Here is a 21,999-nt window from a genome sequence, read left to right as displayed (position 1 = left end):
CTCCCTTTCACCCATTTTTAATCCAGTCCCTGAAGAAGCACAGCTAACATTTCATAACGAGAAATGTCACCGCCTTAATGTTCCTCCTCACCTGACCCTCCCCTCCCTGAGGATAGATGGATGGGACTTGAATCTTAAAAGTGAAGGCTTCAAGCTCATTAACCAGTGCCCAGGTTATGACTCATGCTCTGTCTGCCCACTTTCTGAAGACTAGTTCATCTCCCATGTGAGAGAGTCCACTTCTTACGAATGCAGGGAAGCAGTCCCCTAACACAGAAAAAAGGCTGGAGAGGGCTCCTGCCTGCTAAAGGAAGTGTCCCTCAGGAAGCCTGGAAGCCCAGGCCTTAGAGTGCAGGTCTGGCCTGGATCACAGTGAGGCCTGTCCCTTTGGCCAGGGTCACCTTGCCGCATGAGTCAATTCTGGGGATCCTAGGTAAGTGAATTTTAAGATTGTGGGTCTGTACGAGCAGCCCTGGAAATGCAGGGTCTGTGGTGGGCTTACTGTCCCAGTGTCTATGTGTAGGGGTTTGTTGAGGCACCCAGCACTCTCTGGGGACACACCAGGGCTTGCTTGTATCTCTCTAGTCCTGAGGTTGGGCTGGGCAGGAAGCAGGGCAATGCGGACTGAGCAGTGAGCTGGGTTCTTACGTACAGCTTTGCCCTAGTGTCCGCCAGCGTGTTCCATCTATAGAGCCTTGCTGGCTTGCAGGTGCAGTCCACACCCCTCACCTGTGCCCCTCACAGCAGGCCATCTGTCAGTAGAAACATCTCCCTAGGGGCACCTGGCTGGCTCTGTCCGAAGAGCATGGGACTCTTGATCTTGGGGTCCTGAGTTCAAGCCCCATGTTTGGGTATAGAGATTACTTAAAAATTAAAAAATCTTTTTTTTTTTTTTTAAAGATTTTATTTATTTATTTGAGAGAGAGAGCACATGAGAGGGGGGAGGGTCAGAGGGAGAAGCAGACTCCCTGATGAGCAGGGAGCCCGATGTGGGACACGATCCCGGGACTCCAGGATCATGACCTGAGCCGAAGGCAGTCGCTTAACCAACTGAGCCACCTAGGCGCCCCAAAAATAAAAAAATCTTAAACATCCCATCAATGCCAAACTAGATGCTGAGGCAAGATTAGCAGGTTTTAGCTGACTTCAAGTTTTAGAGATGCTCAGATGGACCTCCAAGGCTGCTGCGAGTGAGGAGCACAGGGGCATGGCCGCCCCAATTAACCAGCTCCGGTCTGCTTTTACAGCCAGGTGAAGATTCTGTGTGGAGTTCAACTGCAAGGAAAAAAAAGAATTTGAAACCTGAACCATCCCTTAAGGCAGTGTTTCTCAAACATAATATGCATGAGTCACCTTGGGATCTTGAATTGCAGATTGAGTTTTAGCAGGTCCAGGGTGAGACATGAGAGTGCATTTCTAAGCGTCCTAGGTGATGGCCATGTTGCTAGTCCTTGGACCACACCTGGCATAACAGGGCCTTCGAGCATCCTCCAGCCCTGCCAGCCTGAGGAAACTACCTCTGGATGTCCCCACCCCAGCCAGGAAACCCTGTGCAGGAAATACAACTTTATTCTTTCCCTGATTCCACTTAATCCACCTGATGACAGAAAATGAAAGCCCAGTATTTCCAGGAAAATTTGGCCCCATATGTATTTTTTCAGGGGTGTTTTGTTTTTCATTTTAAAACTGTCAGTTCGTGATTTTTTCCATCCCCCTCCCCTGTCGGCAGCACCTCTGTTAGACATGTTAGGTACACGAGGGCTCTGCTCTGTTGCTGTTGCTCTGTCCAGTGTGGCCCCCGCCAACATGGAGCTTCTAGTGCTGGCCGCCACCGCAGGGTCTGCGATCCCTACACTCACTATTTTGTGCTGCCTGTCTTCTTACCATGGCCACCAGGCTCTTCAGGGTCAGTTAACTGTCTTAGCTCCTTGCTAAACCCTTCTCAAGGGCGTGGGGAAATTTGGCTGCTCAAGAGACCACTGGCTTGTGAAGCCAGGCAGTTTGGGAGGCAGCTGTGGCCAGTGATGGCTGCCCGTGAGCATCTTCACAGTGCTCATTCAAACCACTCGGATGTAAAAGGTGTATGGAGGGCAGGGTCTGTTTTAGAGAAGTCAGAGCCTCTGGCTGCCTTGAAACCATGTGCCTGGGTATTTGCTCTGTGGTAGTAAATGGTGCTGGGAAAGGCCCCTTTGTGGAGGCTCCTGAAGACTGGGGACAGGCGCTTGGGCTGTTTCAGTCCTCACCGAAACAACCCGCCCATTTGTCACCCTGCAAGTGTCTGGGGCAAACAGTGCCAGGCCTGGGCTGTGGGGATACCAATCCCAGGTGATAGTCACCGGGGCTGGTTTAAAAGGTGGAAGGAAGGGGGAGGAGGAGGGAGGACATGCCTGAGGCCCACTTTCTGGGTGTTGAGGGCTGGATGTCTCCCTCCTCCCCGGGCCTCCCCTCCCCGCACCCCCGGCCTCTTCCTGAGCTCCCATTTCTTCCTTGCTTCAGGTCCTCATACTTGCTGGCTCCCCTTTTCGAAACTGCCACCACGGGGCGCTTGGCTGGCTCAGGTGGTAGAGCATCAGACCCTTGATCTCAGGGGTGTGAATTCAAGACCCACGCCGGGTGTGGAGGTTACTTTAAAAATAAATAAAAATAAAAAATTTAAAGCTGCCACCAGCCACTCTCTCATTCCACCCTTCCCCCCACCCCATTATGGCAAGCTACTGGAGGATGGACCCCTGGTTTTCTCCTGGCTACTGCCAAAAATGAACATCTTGCTTTTTTCTATATTAAGGGTTCTCTTCCTCATCAAAACAAGGACACCAGGAAAAAGCAGAACTGGACATAGGAAGTTACAAAGCTCAAGATACATACCACAGTTCTCACGGAGTCTTTGGTTCCTAGTTCCTGGCACCTTGGGTGAGAGAGACAAGGATTCCAGAGAGAGAGGCTCCCCAACTCTTTCCTTCCTCTTAGGTAAGAGTTCTTTCCCAAAAGGCAGGGGACTATGCTCCTGTGAGCAGCCCTGCAGGGCCTGTGCCTCTGCTCTCCTCCCTGTGGGATTTCTTTGTCTTGGGACCCAAAGCTCAAGAATGAAAGCCTGGCTCCGGGTGCTGAGTGGCCTCTGTGTCTGACCTGGACTGGGGATTAGGCTGTAGCAGCCTCCCAAGGCAAAAAGGAAGCAGGGGCACAGAGGGTCAAAGCCACAGGAGACATGGGGAGTTTTCTAAGCTTCCCCATCCCCAGCTGGTGAACCCCAAAGAGCAGCTCTATGGGAGAATAGCCCAGAGCAGTCTGAATGTCTTACCTCCTCCACCACCATCACGCAACCACAGACCCCACCCTGAATCAGGCCCACCTGTGGCTGTTCCTTCCACCAGTGAAGGAGAAAGGGCTCCCTTCCCAATTCCCAGGTGAGGGGTCCTGGAAGACCCTGGGTGGCTCCGCACCTTGTCCCCTTGAAGTCCTGGTGCCACTTGCCTGGGAACGTCTGAGGAAGATGGGGGGTGGAGGGCTCAAATCCAATGGGCTGTTGGGGCAGAGTGGCTTCAGTGGTCTCAGTTTGCCCTCAGCCCAATGGATTTCGAAAGGGCAGCACAAACTCTGTTGCCCAGAATCTTTCGGAATAGCTAAGTCTTTCAGAGAGCTGACATTTAACCCTTTGAAGCACCAGAATTTATCTTGGTTAGAACTCTTTAGAGATTTGAGGAGTGTCATGGCTTCAACACACCGAACTAAACATATCTTAACATTTCCTGAGGACCTGGGTCACGTGAGCATCTGGTGCTCAGGGTCACTGCGGTGGGACTACCGCGTGCCCAGTGCTGACGCCAGCAGCTACACAGTTCTTAAGTCTGAATAGGACCTGTGCCCCCTCCCTGTCTTTGTGCCAATATGAGGTAGCCCTCTCTCTTCTGATGTACTTTTTCCAAATTCTAGGGGGCTTGGAAACCATTTTACTTAATTTGGAACTTCTGAACCAATGAAAAGTACTCTGAAGGAGGAATTATGGGGTCTCCTAGGAATAAAGTAATTGAGCTTCAGTGCACGCCCCCTGTTTGGCCTGCCTTCTGGCCCTCTGCTGGCCTCCAGTACCTTTGTTCTGGATAAGCCAAGTGTCTTAGATGAGCATGTTCTGATTTTTAACCAGTTCACTAAAGCTTGTTGTCTGTATTTCTCCCCCCCCTTTTTTTTTAATTTTTAAAAACCAAAAAATGTATCGATTAACTTAAATAACTAGGAACAGCTCTGCCAAGGGGTCTAGGCAATAGTTTGGTGCATGCTCACTCTCAGAAGGCAATCTGAAGGCAACGTAAGCAAATGTAGTCCATCATCCATCCGAGCTTGGGGAGAGCAAGGAAAATGAAATGGTTGATCTCAAAGGCCAGTGTCATTGAACCTGATCTCCTGATCTCCTCCACTCCCCTGTGCTTCATCTTTGTGGGAACAGGCTGGTCATCCCTAAGGACTAACTGCTGATGTCCACTGGTTGGGCCGTAAATCCTCTGACCAAATAATATCATTGCTTACATTGGTTAGGATAGCACACACTGCTGTAGCTGAGACCCCAAAAATGCAATGGCTCAAATGAGCTATAAATCCATATTTCTCTCACGTAAGAGTTGGAATTCATATCTGTTCGACATAATCATTTAAGGTCCCAGGTTCCTTTCATTCTGTTTCTTGCCACTTCCATACATTGTCCTCATCTGCATGGTCAATGCTGGTTTGCAAAAACATAGGAGGGGGAAAGACTGGGGAGGAGGTTCACCTACTAGCTTAAGAGTTAGACCCTTAAATGGCTTATAGCACTTTGGCGGCTCACATTCTCAGAACAAGCTTTAGACCCAAAGACCCACCTAACTGCAAAGGAGGCTGCCGTACAATAATAGAAAAAGAGAATGGATTTGAATGGACAGCTGTTAGTCTTGGACACAACACTCCAAAGGAAAATGGGCCATATCATTTATTCAAGATTTTTTTTTTTTTAAGATTTTATTTATTTGACAGAGACACAGCGAGAGAGGAAACACAAGCAGGGGGAGTGGGAGAGGGAGAAGCAGCCTTCCCGTGGAGCAGGGAGCCCGATGCGGGGCTTGATCCCAGGACCCTGGGATCATGACCTGAGCCGAAGGCAGATGCTTAATGACCCAGGCGCCCCTCAAGATTTATTTATTAAGCACCTTCTATGTGCTGGACCCTGTACATGCATAGAAAATGCACACACACGTGCAAATGTTCATAATCATACAGGGAAATGTTCAACCTCAACAGTCAAAGAAATGCAAAATAAAACAATGAGATTCCAAGCTTTTCCTATCAGAATGGCTAAGATTTGTTTTTTCTTTTTAATATTTATTTTTTTTTAAGATATTATTTATTTGTCTGAGAGGGAGAGCATGTGAAAGAGCACATGCAGGGGTGGACGCAGAGGGAGAGGGAGGAGAAGCAGACTCCCCAGTGAGCAGGGAGCCCAACACAGGGCTGGATCCTAGGACCCTAGGATTATTACCTGGGCCGAAGGCAGACACTTAACTGACTGAGCCACCCAGGCACTCCTGAGATTGATTTATTTATCTGAGAGAGAGAGCTCCAGGCACCAGGGTGTGGGGGGTCAGAAAGGGGCAGAGAGAGAATCTCAAACTGACTCCCTGCTGAGTGCAGATTCCCCACTCAGGGCTCGATGCAGGGCTCCATCTCACGACCCTGAGATCACGACCAACACCGAAATCAAGTCAGACGCTTAACCGACTGAGCCGTCTAGGCACCTCTGAGATTTCTTTTAAAGGCTTATTTATTTGTGGCACCTGGGTGGCTCGGATGGTTAAGTGTCTGCCTTCGGCTCAGGTCATGATCCCAGGGTCCTGGGATGGAGCTCCACGTCGGGCTCCCTGCTCAGCAGTGAGTCTGCTTCTCCCTCTGCCTGCAGCTCCCCCTGCTTATACTCTCCCTCTCTCTCTGTCAAATAAAAAAATTAAAAATCTTTAAAAAAAATAATAAAGGCTTATTTATTTATTTGAGAGAGAGAGAACACGGGAGGGTCAGAAGGAGAGGGAGAGAAGCACATTTCTCCATGAGCACAGAGCCCCATTCAGGGCTCTATCTCCCGATCCTGAGATCATGACCTGAGCTGAAACCAAGAATCGATGCTTAACTGATTAAGCCACGCGGGTGCCCCTGAGATTTGTTTTTAAATAACAGTTGCAGGAGTTGGGGAAGATACAAGGAAATGGGCCTTGTCACAAACTCCTGGTAAAATCAGAGGCTGATTTACTGTGAGATATTACAGTTTAAGCTTCAGGACACCTCACTTTGGAAGGGCCTTCTTTGCATAGATGGCATGGAACACTGCTTCAGCCTGGGGGAACCCCTCGGCCTTGGAAGAGGTGGTCCTGGGGCTGTTCTTCAACCTCCAGTGAAGTGCCCTTGGCCTTCATCCAGTGTTCAGATCCCATTGTTAACCCCCAGGAGAGTTCTGAACAAGACACTGTTTACCTTGACCTGGGCTTCAGAGCCAACAAGCCCTCCAGGAACTGGCATGGTGGCTGGCACCAGAACAGTAAGGCCCTGGCTGGCTGGACCATGGGAAACCATGTTTAGTGAGATCAGTGAGCGATGCCTCGCCCCAGCAGGCATCTTTGAGGAAGTTACAGAGGTAGCAATGGGACACTTCCCAAAATGATCAATAAAACTATATTAAACACTTTCAGGGCGCCTGGCTGGCTCAGTCAGAGGAGCCTAGTGCCTCTAGTGGATTTCAGGGTCCTGAGTTCAAGCCCGATGCTGGTGTAGAGATTACTTAATCTAGAAGAAGACATTTTCTTTCCATTTTTTCTATAGAAGGTGCAATTGCAATATCATCATTGCTTGAAAAGGCCATCAAAGACTATGCAGCCCTCCATACCCACTAGAATGACTATAATTAAAAAGACCAATAATAACAAGAATTGATGAAGATGTGGAGAAATCAGAATCATTCATTGCAGAAGGTAACAAACATAAAATGCTGCAGGTGCCTTGGAAAACAGTTTAGCAGTTCCTGGAAAAGTTCAACATAGAGTTACTGTGATGGTTGGTTTTATGTATCAATTTGACTGGGCCACATGGTACCCAGACATTTGGTTAAACATTGTTCTGGGTGTTTCTGTGAGGGTGTTTTTGGATGAGCTGAACGTTTAAGTCAATAGACTAAGGAAAGCAGACTGCTCTCATTCAGTAGGTGGGCCTCATTCAATCAATTGCAAGCCTGAATAGAATAGGAAGTCTCACCCTCCCTCCAGTAAGAGAGAATTAGTCCTGATTGAGTGCCTTTGGACTGGAATGTTGGCTTTCTCCTGCCTCAGACTGGAACTGAAACATTAACTCTTCCTGCCAGCTCTCGGGCCTACTATACCATTGGCTCTCCTGGGTCCCCAGCTTGCTGGCTCATCCTGCAGATCTTGGGACTTGTCAACTTTCATAATCACATGAGCCAATTATGCTAGATCTATCTTATCTATCTGTATGTTAATCAATGAGATAGATAGATAGATAGATAGATAGATAGATAGATAGATAGATAGATAGACAGACAGACCTATTGGTTCTTTATCTCTAGAGAGCCCTGACTAATAATGTGACCTGGGAATTCCATTCCTCCATATAAACCCAAGAGAAATGAAACACATTCACAGAAAACCTGTACACAAAGGTTCACAGCAGCATTATTCATAATAGTCAAAAAGTAGAAACAACTCAGGGTGCCTGGGTGGTTCATTCCCTTAAGCGCCTGCCTTCAGCTCAGACTGGGATCAAGTCCCACATCAGGCTCTCTGTTCAGCGGGGAGCCTGCTTCTCCCTCTCCCTCTGCCCCTCACCCCCGCCTGTGCTCTCTTTCTGTCAAATAAATAAATAAAATCTTTAAAAAAAAGAAAAGTAGAAACAACTCAAATGTCCATCAACTGATGAATGGATAAAGACAATGTGTTGTCCATACAGTGCATTATTACACAGCAATAAAAAGGACTGAAGTACTGACATGTGCTACAATGTGGATGAAGCTTGAAAATGTTAAGTAAAAGAACCCAAATACCAAAGATCATGTATTATATAATTATGAAATGTCCAGAATGGGCAAATCCATAGAGACAGAGGTAGATTCAGTGGTTGCCTAGGGCTGGGGGCATTGGGTGGTAACAGGTTAGGGATGTGAGGCTTCTTTTTGGGTTAATGAAAGAGTTCCAGAGTTGACTGTGGTGGTAGTTGCATACCTCTGTGAGCCACTAAATTATACATTTTAAAGGGTGAACTGTGTGGTATGTGGATTACATTTCAATAAAGCTATTGGGTGGGGGAGAATGATACAGCCAAAAACGTAGGCGGAAAGTGTTCGTTTGAACAACATGAAATTGTTTGTTAACCATATGTGACTTTTTTACCTAAAAATGTGGCAGTTTCATATGTTTCAAGCTATTGATAATTTAAAATAATGTTATTTTATAATTTTTGAGGTATTTTTCAGCTTTTTACATTCTAAATGTTTGCTTTTGAACTTAATTTTGTATTCTTTTATTTTTTTTTTTTTTAATTTTGTATTCTTTTAAAAAAAAGATTTATTTGAGAGAAAGTGTGTGCACACATGTGCAAGCAGGGGTGGGGGGCAGAGGGAGAGGGAGAGAGAGAATCCTTAAGCAGACTCCTCACTGAGCATGGAGCCCGATTTGGGGTGGGGGGGAGGCTGGATCCCACGACCCTGAGATCATAACCCCAGCAGAAATCAAGAGTTGGGCTCAACCGACTGAGCCACCCCTGTATTTTTTTTTCTTAAAGATTAGGGTTTTCCCAAATTGCTTAAACTTTAGGCCTCACACACCCAGATCCCAGGAAAGGGAATGTAAAGTGATAGAGCCTTAACCTAGGACAGTTTGACCATATGTATCATGAATTTTAGAAATATCCACACCCTTTGACCCAGCCACTCTACTTTTAGGGATCTGTTTTCAGGGGATAATCAAGTTTGCTGTAGGGCAAGTCTTCTCAGTTTTCATGCACAGTCTCCTGAGTGGGGCTCTTCTTAAAATGCAGACTGCGATTCAGTAGGTGTGGGGAGGTCCCTAGATTTCCGCATTTCCAGTTAGTTCCGAACGATGTGGAGGCTGCTGGTTCACAGACCTCCCAGTCTGAGTAGCCAGACTGCAGAGGACATTCTTTGGCTGTCTAGCCAGCATCTTCCCTTTCTGCATTTGTGCAAAAGCCACAGGGGTAGGCTTAACCCACACACACACACCCTGCCCCAGTGACTTGGCATGGGTGGGCCGGCGCCCTGGCCCAAGGCAATCAGAGCCTAGTCTCCCTCCCTCCTGGCTATCTTGTCATACATTGGCCGGAGGGAAACAGGCCCTAAGTTCTCTTTCCCACACCCTCCATGGGTGCGAACTTGAAAGCTTATTGCCCCAGGGGCTGAGGGTGAGGTGAGAAAAGAAGCCAAAGCCCTGATTGAGCCTTGCCTGAAACTCCCTTTTTAACTTTTGGGTTTTGCCAGTAGGTCCGATTTGGCTTAATTAAGCCCACTAGAACTGGATTTTCTGTTGTATGCAATTAACTTAAGAGGTTCATAGCAGCGTTATCAAACCTTGCGAAAGATTGGAAACAACCCAGATAGAAACTATAGGATTGGTTATGTAAATTTTTATACATTGATATGATGGAATATTAGGTTAGCCATGTAGCATATTTTCAAGAGGAAAATCCTCACAATTTAATCTTAGGTGAACAAGTAGGACACAAAGTAGTCAAGTGTGATTAGATGGGTCTTTTCACTTGCCTATGCATATAATGTAGGTTTTTTTTTAAAAATTATTAATAAACTTTTTACTTTGGAGTGGTTTTAGGTTCACAGAAAAGTTGCAGAGGTGGTGCCGAGAGCTCCTGTAACCCCCTCACTCAGTTTCCCCTGATGATAATGTAGGTTTTTATTTATTTATTTAAAGATTTTATTCATCTATTTGACAGAGAGAGCACAAGCAGGGGGAGCAGCAGAGGGAGAGGGAGAAGCAGGCTCCCTGCTGAGCGAGGAGCCCCACGGGGCCCCGGGATCACAACCTGAGCTGAAGACAGATGCCCAACCACTGAGTCACCCAGGCGCCCCCTAATGTAGGTTTTTAATAGAGTAGGAAGAGGGCAGACTAGAAGGAAGGACAGTTTCCTGAATGGCAGAAATGTGAATCAATTTTAATGCTTTCTACCATTCTATATTTTCCAAACTTCCCACTATGATTATGTGTTATTTGATATATAATTATTAACAAAAGAAGTAAATGTTTCTTAGGGAAATTCAGGGAAAAAACTGAAAAGCAAGAAGAATTACTTCCCAGAATAAAGCTTTCTTACAAGGCATCTCCCTGTTTCAATTTGGTTCATGTGATAAAGTAACATAGCACCCCCAACCCGCACCCCCACATACATACAATAATGTTTTCAAGGGGACTCTAGAGAAGCTGTACTTCAGGCAAAGGCATGGCCTGGCATTTCACATACCTTGGGGAGCTAGTTTAAGGCAGATACGCCCTTTTTCATGTCTCAAATTAGATTCCGAGCATTGACAGAGTCCCTACTTCTTGCAAGGCTGATGTTCTGGTTTACCTGGGCGTAGGGCCGGCTTTTCTTCTGGGTGGGAAAGGGAGCCCCCTGCCTGGCCCACCACCCAAATAAGTACCCTTAACTGTTCAGGGTTGCTTCCACCACTGCTTTATGCATGGGCCCCTTTTCTTTTTTTCAAATCTGCATTGTATTTTTATTTATTTATTTTTATTTTTATTTTTTTAAGATTTTATTTATTTGACAGAGACACAGAGAGAGAGGGAACACAAGCAGGGGGAGTGGGAGAGGGAGAAGCAGGCTTCCCGCGGAGCAGGGAGCCCAATGTGGGGCTCGATCCCAGGACTCTGGGATCATGACCTGAGCCGAAGGCAGACGCTTAACAACTGAGCCACCCAGGCGCCCCTGCATTGTATTTTATTATATATTTGATTTATTTACTTATGAATAAGTAAGAAATTTATATCGTTCAAAATCAAAAACATAACAAAAGGGCATAAGAAGAAAAAGTCTCTCTCCCATTCCATCCCCTGGCCTCCAGTTCCGCTCCTGGGAGGCAAACTGTGTTGACAGTTTCTGGTGATTCCTTCCAGACATATTTCTATGCTTTTTAAAAGACATGATTGTATTCATACTATGTATCTAACTTTATATGCTTTTTTTCCCTTTCTTAACATTAAATGGTAATGTTAAGAGAGTACTATAGAGAAAGTAACAGTAGTAAATAGTCTTACTAAATATTCATAACGACTGCAAATATGCCGTGGAAGGGGGGGTGAGCCATTCGGTTGTCCTACTGCTAGACAGCTAGAGTTTTCCCCCCCGAAAGCCCTCTGATTGTGTCCAAACGAAACTACCGCCTGGGTTCAGCCAGCAATTGCATTTGGTTTGGACACTGATCGGCCGTTGGCTCCCCTGGGACCCAGGGCTCTGGGGTGAGGAGGAGGCCCAGGGCCCAGCCCAGAGGGACGAGCGGGTGGTCCCTGGCCCTCAGGGGCTGGCTGTGTGGTCCTGGCCAGTAGGGGAGATATATTTAGCTGGGTCAGAGGCTGCTGGCTCTGTCATGACCCAGGAGGACTGTGCTGTTGGTAAACAAGCCAGAATGGAGTAACTTCAGCCAGCCTGTCCTTCCTCCTTCCTCTCCCCGACTTGCTGGCAGAGCAGGGCCTGAGAGAGGTGGAGGAGGGCCTGACCAGGGAGCGGGCTCATACAGAGGGGTTCCTGCGAGGCACCCAGCAGTGACGCGGCCTGTCTCACTGCCCCAAGTTTGTTTCTGTCATTTCCCTGCTTGCTTTTCCTCACCCGCCCTCCCCAACTTGGCAGAGCCTGGGCAGCCCAGGAAGCTCTCCCTTCCACCTCTGCCTCCTCCCGCTTATCCCTTTGTCTCTCCACCTGGTCAGCCTGACTTGACCTCAGTGCTCTGCAAGGTAGCAGAGTTTGTTTATGTAGTCATTCATCCTAGTCAACTCATTTATCTGTTTATTTGTCTAGCAACTCTTTTTTGAGGGCCTGAGATAAGCCAGGCTCTGTGCTGGGCACCAAGGGTATAGCCATGAACAGGAAGGTGTCAGCCCCGGCCTTCATGGAGCTGACACTCTAGTGCGGTTAGAGAATCCAGTACCTAATTAGGTGTTGGTGAAAAATAATAGTGTTAAATGGTAATAATAAGCAACATTCACCCAGTGCTTTAAAGTGTACAGTTTTTCACTGATAGCTCATCTAGTCCCAAGACTGTGAGAGGTAGCTATGATTATCAGTCTCACTTTAAAGATGAAGAAATTGCAACTCAGAGATATTAAATCACCTGGCCAGGGACTCAGAGGCTACTCACAGGGAACCTGGTTCTTGAACCCAGTCCCTCTGACCCCAAGCCCATGTCTCTCCTGAAAAAGGGGAGCCACTGGAACTGGATGGGAACTGGCAGCTCTTCGTTTTCCATTTGCGAAGATGGAGCCAGAGAGAGGAAAGGTGCCTTGCCTAAGACACAGCTTAAAACAGACACTGGAACCTCTGGATCCCAGGTCAGTGCTCACTCTTTGCCTCTGAACAGCTGTTCGATGATCTCCTGACTGGGCCCTGGCGGGTCTGCCTCCTTGCCTCCCCTGCACCCTTCCCCAGCTCACCCCCTCTGCTGCATAGACCCTCTTATGGGGAGACAGCCCAGAGTGTTCTCCCCAACCCCCATCTTCCCCTCACCTGTGCCTGCCTCTCCGAGGTTTTCATTTAACAAATGTAATATGAGCACCTACTGTGTGCAGGCTCTGCTGGGTGCTGGTGGCAGACAAACACAGTGCTATCAAAGCTGCAGGACAGGGGCGCCTGGCTGGCTCAGTCGATAGAGCCTGTAACTCTTGATCTCAGGGTTGTGAGTTCGAGCCCCACGTTGGGTGTAGAGATTACTTAAAAATTAAAAAAATCTTAAAAATAATAATAATAAATTAAAAATAAAAAATCTTTTTAAAGGCTGCAGGAGAAAAGCCCAGGTATCAGAGACACACAACAGGGCCCCAAAGTCAGGCCTTGGCGGTCAGGGAGAGGAGGAGGGTCAGGGAAGGCTTCCCAGAGAAGGTGACATCTCAACTGAGCCCTGAAGCTGCAGTCACAGATTAGCCAAGCCAGAGCTGGCAGGGCAGGGACTGTCAGGGTGAGGCCCTGGAGGACTCAGGACAGGGCAAGAAAGCGCCCCCGCACGTCGCAGGCGTGTGGCAGGCTTCTGTCAGGTCATCTCCCGTCTGTTTGGCGTGTGTCATGCCTCACGGCTGCAGGTGGCCCATGACCAGGAACTGGGTCTCCCTTCCTGTGGAAACCCCCATGGGCAAGGGCCTGCTCCTGTGGACAGATGACTCAGACACCCCACATAAGCAGCTTGTCATCAGCTTTTACCCCTGAGGACTCACCGTCCCTCCCAGCCAGAGCCACAGGCACGTCTGACACTCCCCATGTTCTGCACCCTCCTGACCTGGCACAAACGGGACTAGGCCCAGGAGGGTCTGTGCCAGGCTGGAGGCTTCAGCTGTGGCGGGGAGAGCCACACGTAGATACATTACTGTCCCCATTCTCCCCGGCCCTCCCTCCCATCACCAATCCCCTCGGGCTATGCCTGGGAAGGCCAAGCTCCCCCGCCTGTGGGGACAGGGCGCAGCACCCCATGAGAGAAGCACAAACAGCCCTCTGGCTTAGTGCCCAGAGCACGGAGGAAGAGCAAGGGCAGAGATGTTGCCCCTTAATATGCATGCCAAAGAGTAGCCCTTCTCCTCGTGTGTGTTTAGGGCCTGGCCTCTCCCAGATAGACGAAGGGAGAGAGTAGCCAGCCCGGGATGGCAGCCACCAGTGTGGGTCAGTACTGGCCCAGTCAGGTACGTGCTGGGGCTGCCCATGCCCGGCTGGTCCGCCCTTGTCCTTGTGAGTCCCTGTCCCACATTCCTGGGCTGTGCACATAAATATTCAGATTGCATATTAGCAAGGGGAGGCAGCTTGGCACTTTCCCTTGGCTGACTGAGATTTTCACGTGGTCTTTCCCTCCAAAGGGACCTGTGACATTGCTTTCAGAAGAGTGTCTCATTAAACTCTCTTCCCCTTAGGTTCCCCGAGCTCCTATGTGGCCCCAGAGCTGTGCTGTCGACTGGGATGCGCGCAGTTCCTGCCCTGGGGTGTGTGGGGTGGGGGGCTCACTTCAGTGAGGCAGACCTGCAAGCAGATCACACCAATACAACCTGTTAGGTGCAAAATAGGTGGGCGGGGGTGGGGGGGCGCTGACGAGGGGGCACCAGCCATCGGGGTCAGCAGCAGCTTCTGGAGACCTGATGCCGGCACTGAGCTCTGAAGGTTAGCAGAGGCCCAGGCAGAGTGGTCAGGCAAGGAAAGCAGCGGGAGCGAAGGCTTGGGAGCCAGGCGTTGCACGAGGTGGGGGTGGAGATGGGGCCCACGCTAAGGCTGCGGGGACATGAATGCTGAGGGCCAGAAAGCTGAGGTTTGTCAGTGCAGAGGGCTGTGGCCAGAGTTGCATTTGACGTTATGGAAAATGAATATCCAGGGAGAAAACGGGAAGGTGGATCTGTTTGGACACATAACTGTGCAGGGAAGGAGGGCACACATTAAGGCAGTGGCAGTAGGGCGGACATAGGAAGCCCTTAGATCCCAGAACGTGGGAGGGATGGAAGCTTGGCTCAAAGGGAAGCATTCACTGGGCCTTACCGTACTGGTGGGCCAGTGGTCCAGGCAGGGGCAGGACCCAGAACAAAGCCAAGGAGGGACTGAAGCTCCAGGGGAAGGACCAGAGCGTGAGGGGTGGAAATGCAGTGCTGGGTCCAGGACTAAGGAAGAGGGTGTGTGGGTGCAGACGGTGCCCTCTCCCTCTAGGAGGGGAAGGACCAGTGACCAGGGAGCAGCTCTGTGGCTGAACCTTCAGGACATGTCATGTTCTATCTCACACCCCAGGAAATGCCCAGGCTGAGGGTCTGAACCAGGAAGGGCAGGCCTGGTGGGGACTCTCCAAGGGCAAACCAGGAAAGGGCAGAAGAGAGTGGCCTCCCTGGGCCCTGGGCTAGGGGTGAGGGTCTAGGGATAGGATGAGCAGGGCAGAGGGAAGGCTGATCAGGGCTTTGGTCAACCCCTTCTTCTGACAGCCGTCCAGTAAAGCAGAACGGCTCAATTCCGGTTTCCACAGCAACCGTGCAATTTACTGTCCAAACCTGATGCTTCTGAGAGTGAAAGTCGTAATTATTCCAGGACGACGGGAGTAAAGTAGGCCGATCCTGGGCACAGTGGGATGTGTGGTCATCCCAGCCATGTAGCACAAGGCTGGTCCTACAGGGACACTCTCCCTGTGACTGTCGCCTCCCCTAATCTAGCCCTGGCCATTGAAGCTGGGTTCACACCCTGGAGCACCCTAACCCTCCTCAGAGCCAGGCCTGTGGAAAGCAGGGTCTCTCCCATTCCAGGTCCATCTCCCCACACCCTGTGCTTTTCGGATGACTGACATGGGTACCACACTGTCTTCAGGGAAATACCAGCCTTCAGAGGAACGTGGTCCTTCCTGGGGCCCAGTGGGGGACAGCCTGGAGAACCCCTAGGAGCCTGCCCACCCACCCTAGAAGTGTGCACAGTGGGGTTACCCACAACCCCCTGCACTGTCCATGCCCTCCACCTTGGCAAAACCGTGGGATCCCTAGTCTCCCCACTCCCCTTTGCCCCTCAATTGTAATGGGCCGCCAGGAGGTGTCCCCACATTCCCCAGGTTTCTGGTTCTAGTTCACTCGTCCTCCCCAGCCCCTGCCTGAAACACTGCAACAGGCGCCCTCCAGGTCTCACAGCCTTCAAACGGTCTTCCTTGCCACAACACGTAAACCCAAGTCTGAACACAACACTCCAAGTAGACAAAACAAAAAGAACAAAAACAAAGACCCTCCGTGGGAGGCAAAACACATGAAAAAACAAAAACATCACTATAGAACTCCACTTCCCCACAAGATACAGTCTAACACTTCCTCTATGAACTGACTCCAACGTCGCTCTCAGCCTTGTCCCCAACGCTGAGCTACTTACTAGCTCCTCTGTGTCCGTTCCCCCTTTGTCGGTTCCTCTGCGGGCTGGATTCCTGCGGCTTCTTTAAGGCCCTCCCAGACCTGACCACCTCTGCCCCAACCCCTGCGCTCCCCAGGGTGCCCTTAGCCCAGACCAGGTGTGAGGGCGCTTCTGTGTCTTCCGTCTCCCACGGGGTGGGGTGGCCTACTGTAGACTCAATAAATAGTGGTTGAACTGGCTGATCCTTCCTACTCACTCCTGCTTCTCCAGAAGGGCGCCCTGAGGAGTGGACAGGATGTTCTGAGTTCCCTGCTAACTCTGAAATCCCTTAACACTGCAGCCTAGGGCTAGCCACTTAGCCATCACTCTGTTTGAATCCCACCAACAAAAAAAGAAAAAAAAAATTTGTTTTTAATGCTGCTATACCAGAAGTCCTAAGACATGGCCCAGAGACCCCTGGGGGTCTCCAAGACCCTCTCAGGGGGCCTGCGAGGTCAGAACTGTTTTCATAGTAAAACTAAGAGATTATTTGCCTTTTTGTTCTCATTTCTTCACAAGTGTACAGTGGAGTTTTCCAGAACTATATGATAGGTGAATTTGCAACAGAATGAACGCAGAAACAAATGAGAACCCAGCTGCTTTCATCAAGCTAGACTTTAAAAACATAAAACAATGCCATTCTTTTCATGAAATTTGCTTGTTTCGGAAAATAGAATCATTTTTCTTTAAAAATATGTTAATGTGTAATGGATTTTTATTTTTAATTTAGAACATTTTAAACTTCTCAATCTTAATCTAAAATACACTAAATGTTGCTAGTTGTTATGGTCCGTGTAAATAACAACTCCTGGGGTCTTCAATTTTTAATCTGCAAAGGGGTCCTGAGACTCCTACACCCTTCTCACACCCTCGGTCACCCCTCTCTTCTCTCTCAGCAGCCAGCTTCTTGAGCGTGATCTCTTCCCCTCCTACAGGCTCCCCAGTTCTGACTTGTGGCTTCCAGCCAATCTTCCTGAAACTGCTCTCACTGCAGCCACAGAGGACCCCCTAGCATTCCATTCCTCTTCCATATTTCCTTGGCCATTCGGCAGCATGACCCTGGTTCTCCTCCTCTCTCTCCAGCTGCCTGTTCTCTCCAATTCTTGCTTCACTCAGGCCACCAGGGCTGGGGTGCCTCAGGGCTGGGCCTGGGCCCTGTTCCCTTTTCTCTCCACTTCCAAGGCTTTCAAATACTGTCTCCACGGGTATGGCCCCCACATCTCTAACTCCAGCCTTATTTCTCTCCTGAATCGAAGACCCACATCCCCAGCTGCCCTCGAACATTCATGCGGATGCCTCTGCCCCACACTGGTACCCCAGCTCACACACTCACACACTGCCCCTCTCTACCCCTGCCCTTCCAACCCTACAACTGGACCAGCAACCCTGGCCCTCCACCCCTCCCTCACTCTCCCCCCTCGGCCAGCCACGCCAAACCCGGCCAGCCTTACGCCCTGAGCTCTCTCAGATCCATCCTCACGCCCATTCCCACCGCCACACCTCGGCTCAGGCCGCCTTCGTCCCTCCCCAGCCTGTGTCTGGCCTTCCCGCTCCAACCTGACACAGAAGCCAGGGTTCCTCTCAAGCAGTCTCTTCCCTGCTCAGGATCCACAGGAGGAAAGCCACTCCACGGCACAGCACAGTTGAGCAGGCCCAGCCAGCGGGAGGTGGTCCTGTCCCCATGTCCAGTCCCGATTCCCACCCCCACGCCACTCCGTCCACTCTGTCGCCTCTCGTCCGACCTCACTGCCCGCTCTGGCACAAGCTGTCCCCTCCGCAAGCTCAGGGCTCAGCCGCCTCCCTCCTTCCCTCAGAAAGCCTTCCCTGCCCGCCCCTCTCCGCGGAGTGCTCCCTCCTCCCGCCACAGCACACGGCATGCTGAACGGTCACTGTTCAAAGAAAGAAAGAAAGGAAAGTCACCGTTCGGAGTTTCTAGGCCGAGTTCCCTAAGGAGGGAGATTGCTTCACTGCTGTGTCCCCGGGGCCCAGGTCGGTGCCTGGCATGCCGCAGTTTAGTCCAAACTTCAATGAATGGCTTCAGGAGCGTGAGCCCACGTGCAGCTGGCAAGCAGCCCTCCCCGCCCTTGCTCGGTAGAGAGTAGGGCTCTGCTCTGAGCCCCCGAACTGGCTGTCCGGCCCTGCCCTGGCCCAGGAGGCGGCTGCCCCAGCCTCCCTGCTCCCCGCTGCCTCCTGCTGCTGCTGTGTTGCCCTCACGAGCTCCCAGCACTTGGCGGAACTCCACACTTCCCCCATCAGTGGCCAAGACCCGAGGCCACCAACACACCAAGGCACAACGGCTGCCCAGCTGGTCAGAGCTGACCCCGCTGGGGACATCCAGACCAATCCAGGGCACCAGCCACCACAAAAGCAGCAACAACACATACCACACTGCGTCCCAGTGTAAACTGACGCTCAGAGGGCTCAGGAGTTTTCTGGAGGTCACTGGGCCAAGGAGGGACGAGCCTGGGGTGGAGCCAGGCTCTTCTGCCGTGAAAACGCTGTCACGTGGGCCCTGCACCTATTCTGCGGGTCCAGGAGTAAGAGGCTGAGCCCACTGAGGGGCCATTCTGAGATCCCGGGGGCTGGGCTTTGCACCCGGGGATGGGAGTGGGGGTTTGGGGGGGGGGGTGCAGCAGCCAGGGGCAGGCAGAGAGTAAACAAGTAGTGGCCCAGAGGGCACCCTGGCACCTCATTCCATAGTGAGCAAGAGTCCTGGCAGGTCAGGTTCACGGAGAAGGCCCAGCCCACACCACAGCCCCAGGAGGCAACAGTAAGCACCCGGATCTCAAAATCAAAAGGTCCTCCAGAAGGCCCCAGGCCTCTGCTGTCAGCATTGCTGAAGTCGTTACCACCCTCCTCTAACCCACATGCTCCTTTAGCAGGAGCCCAGGGGTCTCCTCTCGAGGTCAGCAAGAGGCGGTGGCTAGAGGAAGACCTGGCCTGACCTCCAAGCCCACCAGCCCACCAGCCTCCTCGGGGCAGCTGAGAGGACACACAGAGTACCAGGTCCGCGGCAATACACTGCGCACGGGGCCGCCAAGTAGGGCCACACGGCAGAACTCTGCACACCTCGGAGCGGTTTTTGCCTGCACTAAGACGTGAAAGGTGCCCATGGAAGTGGCGCAACCTGGCCCCTAGCCCTGCCTGCTCAGCTGCCCACCCCCCCGCGAGAGGGACGGAGGCAAAGAGGGAGCCCTTGCCCCTCTCATGCGCCTTCCAGGGCTTCACCACGTCCCTTGCCCCAACAGCCCATCTGAAGAACGAACCACATTCCAGCACAACAGATAGTAAGAGATCAGTTTATAGATAACAGTATGGGACAGACTGGGGAGGTACCAGGGCCCATAGTGCTGAGCTTCCTGGGAACAGACCAAGAGACAGACAAGCGGACAGACAGAAGAAGAGGAAACAGCCAAATGGTTCAGGGGCCCAGGCCCAGCCTCAGCAGCTGAGCCCAGGCTCCAGATCCAGTTCTGTCCTGGGAACCTGGGGGGTGAACAGGACCCACAGGTGCCTCAGTTCTTGTAAGGCTCCCTTCTCCTCACTCCCCCCATGTCCCTTCCCAGCAGGCTGGGACTTTTCACACGTGGTCTATTTCCAGGGCTGCGGAGTGGTTGGTCTGGGGGTGGGAGGCAGAGGCCTGGGTGGTATGGGGTTAGCAGCAGCAGCACTGGGGGGAATCCGTCAGGCATCAGGTGCCTGAGGTGGGGCACTGCTCAGCAGGGCCCCTATGTCCAGGGCAGGCCCCCCACCCTGCCCACCACACCAACATGGTGCAATAAATAGTTTCAAGTAGGAAGTCAGCGTCAGGCAGTCAGTGTCCCACTGGAGGCTGGTGGGACAGGCAGGGGCTCAGAGACAGAAGCTCCCAGCCACCCGCCAAGTCCTTTCAGCAGTCTGCTGTGTGCACAGGAGTGGGGACTTGGCCCCATGTCTACGTGGACACTCCCTGCAGGGGCTCAGCCCCTCAGACCAGTGCCAAAGCCTGCTCGGTGGGGCAGAAGCAGGGCAGCATGGTGCCCACAGCGTCCATGATGGCTGCCAGGTGCTCGTCCTGTGCCTGGGGCCCACAGAGCTGCATGAAGTCCGCCAGGCGCAGCAAGTACTCCAGGTTGTGGCCAGAGAAGCCGCGGCAAGCCAGGATCTGCGTTGCAATGGCCTCCTCAGGTGCAGGGCCCAGGTAACCAGGATTCTGGGGGGTGGCCACATAAGCCAATGCCTTGAGTGGCTGGTCAGGGCTATCTTGGGGGTAGAAGGTGACTTCCTTGGTATCATAGCCGCCAAGTACTGCTTCCCGCACGTTCAGGTACTTCAGGGCCTCGCTCACCTGCTCACCTCGAACCTGGTATGCCACACCCCAAGTGCAGCCCTAGAAGGAAACATGGACACCGGGGTCACCCAAAGCAGCTAGTCCCAACCCAGGTCTGTGCTCTATAAGGAAAGTGGGCAGGGGACTACCCTGAGTCATCTAGTAGCAATACATTAAGCTCATTCTCCCTTTCTTAACAAGGTTTGACAGGTGGTCTGGCTCCAAGGCCAAGAGGATTCCTACTCAGACAGTGGTTTGAGAACCAGTGGCATCATCTGTACCATTAAGAGGAATGGGAGTTTCAGGCCACCCTCTAATCCTATTAAATCAAAATCTGCGTTTTAAGAAGATCCTCAGGTGATTCTAGTGAGAAGCACTGAGCTAGACCACCTTCCCTGCTGCCTGAAAGGCATCTAATCTAGCCTACAGCCAAGGACCCAGGAGCTCTGTCTGCAACCCTCCCTGCCAGGCCCTGGGGGGTCTCTCTCTTGACTCAGGCACTTACCTCACGATCTTCAAGGAGGGTCACGACACGGCCAGGCTGAGGAGGGAAGAAGAATTTTGGAAAAGGCAAGTTAAAAATCAGCTGTCACCAGGGTCAGAGGAAACGTTTAGTAACCCTGCTGGTCCAGGCCTCAGTGAGTCCCACTCATCCAGGGGCAAGTGGAGAGTGATGCATGGCTGCAGGAGAAATAGATACGTGGCAGTGGCCCAAATTGATAATCAGAAATATTCATCAACATGGTGATCCACAGGATCACAGATTCTAACCATCACAGGGATCCACCGGGTACAGAAATTTAAGCCACACCCCCCAGGCACAGGTTTATACACTTCCCCCACCAGCACGGAGTGACCCTCTGCCCAGAGAGCCCCCGACATTCCAGGGCACTGGTGCCCACTACCCTGCCCCCACCCCCTTCATTCCCCTGGGCATGGTCAGATGCTCACCATCTTGTCGCTGCCCCGATGGAAGGTGTCTCCCTGCCAGAAGCGGCGGCTGTAGCCGCGCACGAAGCCCACAAGGCTGTCGCTGTAGGCGAAGTCGGGCCTCCACACCAGGGAGCCGTACCCGAAAATCCACAGCGCTTGGGGGTCGCCGTCATCCCGGGGATGCTGCGCGGGTGGCGAGGGGGGTGGCGAGGGGGGTGGCGAGGGGGCTGGTGAGAGGGGCGGCGAGGCGGGCGGGGTGTTCTGGGCTCTGGACTCCTGCTTCATGGTGCCGGGCTCAGGGACGGGCCCGGCGGCCTCCGAGGCTGGTCTCCGGCGCGGGCACGGAAGGACCGACGGACGCGTACACCTGGCCTGGCACCCCTCGGTCGCTCCAGCTGCGCGGCCCCGTCGGAGGCGCCTTTTAAACCCTCCGGCCGGGAGGGCCCCCGCCCACCGCACCAGCTGCCGCGGTGACTGGGGCGGGGCAAATTCCCTTTTGACCAATCACCTTCTTGTTTTGCTTCCCGGTTAACCGCGCCGCCCTCTGAGTGGGTAACTGAGCGGCCAGCCCCAGGCCCAGCGCGCCCGGTGATTGGCTCGGCTTCACCTCTATAGCAAACCTGGCAGGA

The 21,999-nt window shown here is 51.8% G+C and overlaps 1 protein-coding gene across 1 annotated transcript; it reads right to left on the bottom strand.

Annotated features, from left to right (window-relative positions):
• Positions 1-19,411: 19,411 nt before the first annotated feature.
• Positions 19,412-21,784, bottom strand: CHAC1 (ChaC glutathione specific gamma-glutamylcyclotransferase 1). Its single transcript, XM_034994051.1, has 3 exons — positions 21,389-21,784; positions 20,943-20,978; positions 19,412-20,497 (listed from the first exon to the last, which is right to left on the bottom strand). Exons 1-3 carry the CDS (start codon positions 21,653-21,655, stop codon positions 20,096-20,098), a joined length of 705 nt encoding a protein of 234 aa, XP_034849942.1. The 5' UTR covers positions 21,656-21,784; the 3' UTR covers positions 19,412-20,095.
• Positions 21,785-21,999: the final 215 nt, after the last annotated feature.

The sequence above is a fragment of the Mirounga leonina genome, unplaced genomic scaffold (assembly GCF_011800145.1).
Source record: "Mirounga leonina isolate KUSES-001 unplaced genomic scaffold, KU_Mleo_1.0 Mir_91, whole genome shotgun sequence".
NCBI classification, from domain to species: Eukaryota; Metazoa; Chordata; class Mammalia; order Carnivora; family Phocidae; genus Mirounga; species Mirounga leonina.
The sequence above is the reverse complement of the archived record's forward strand: the minus strand, read 5'-3'. Positions and strand labels throughout refer to the sequence as shown.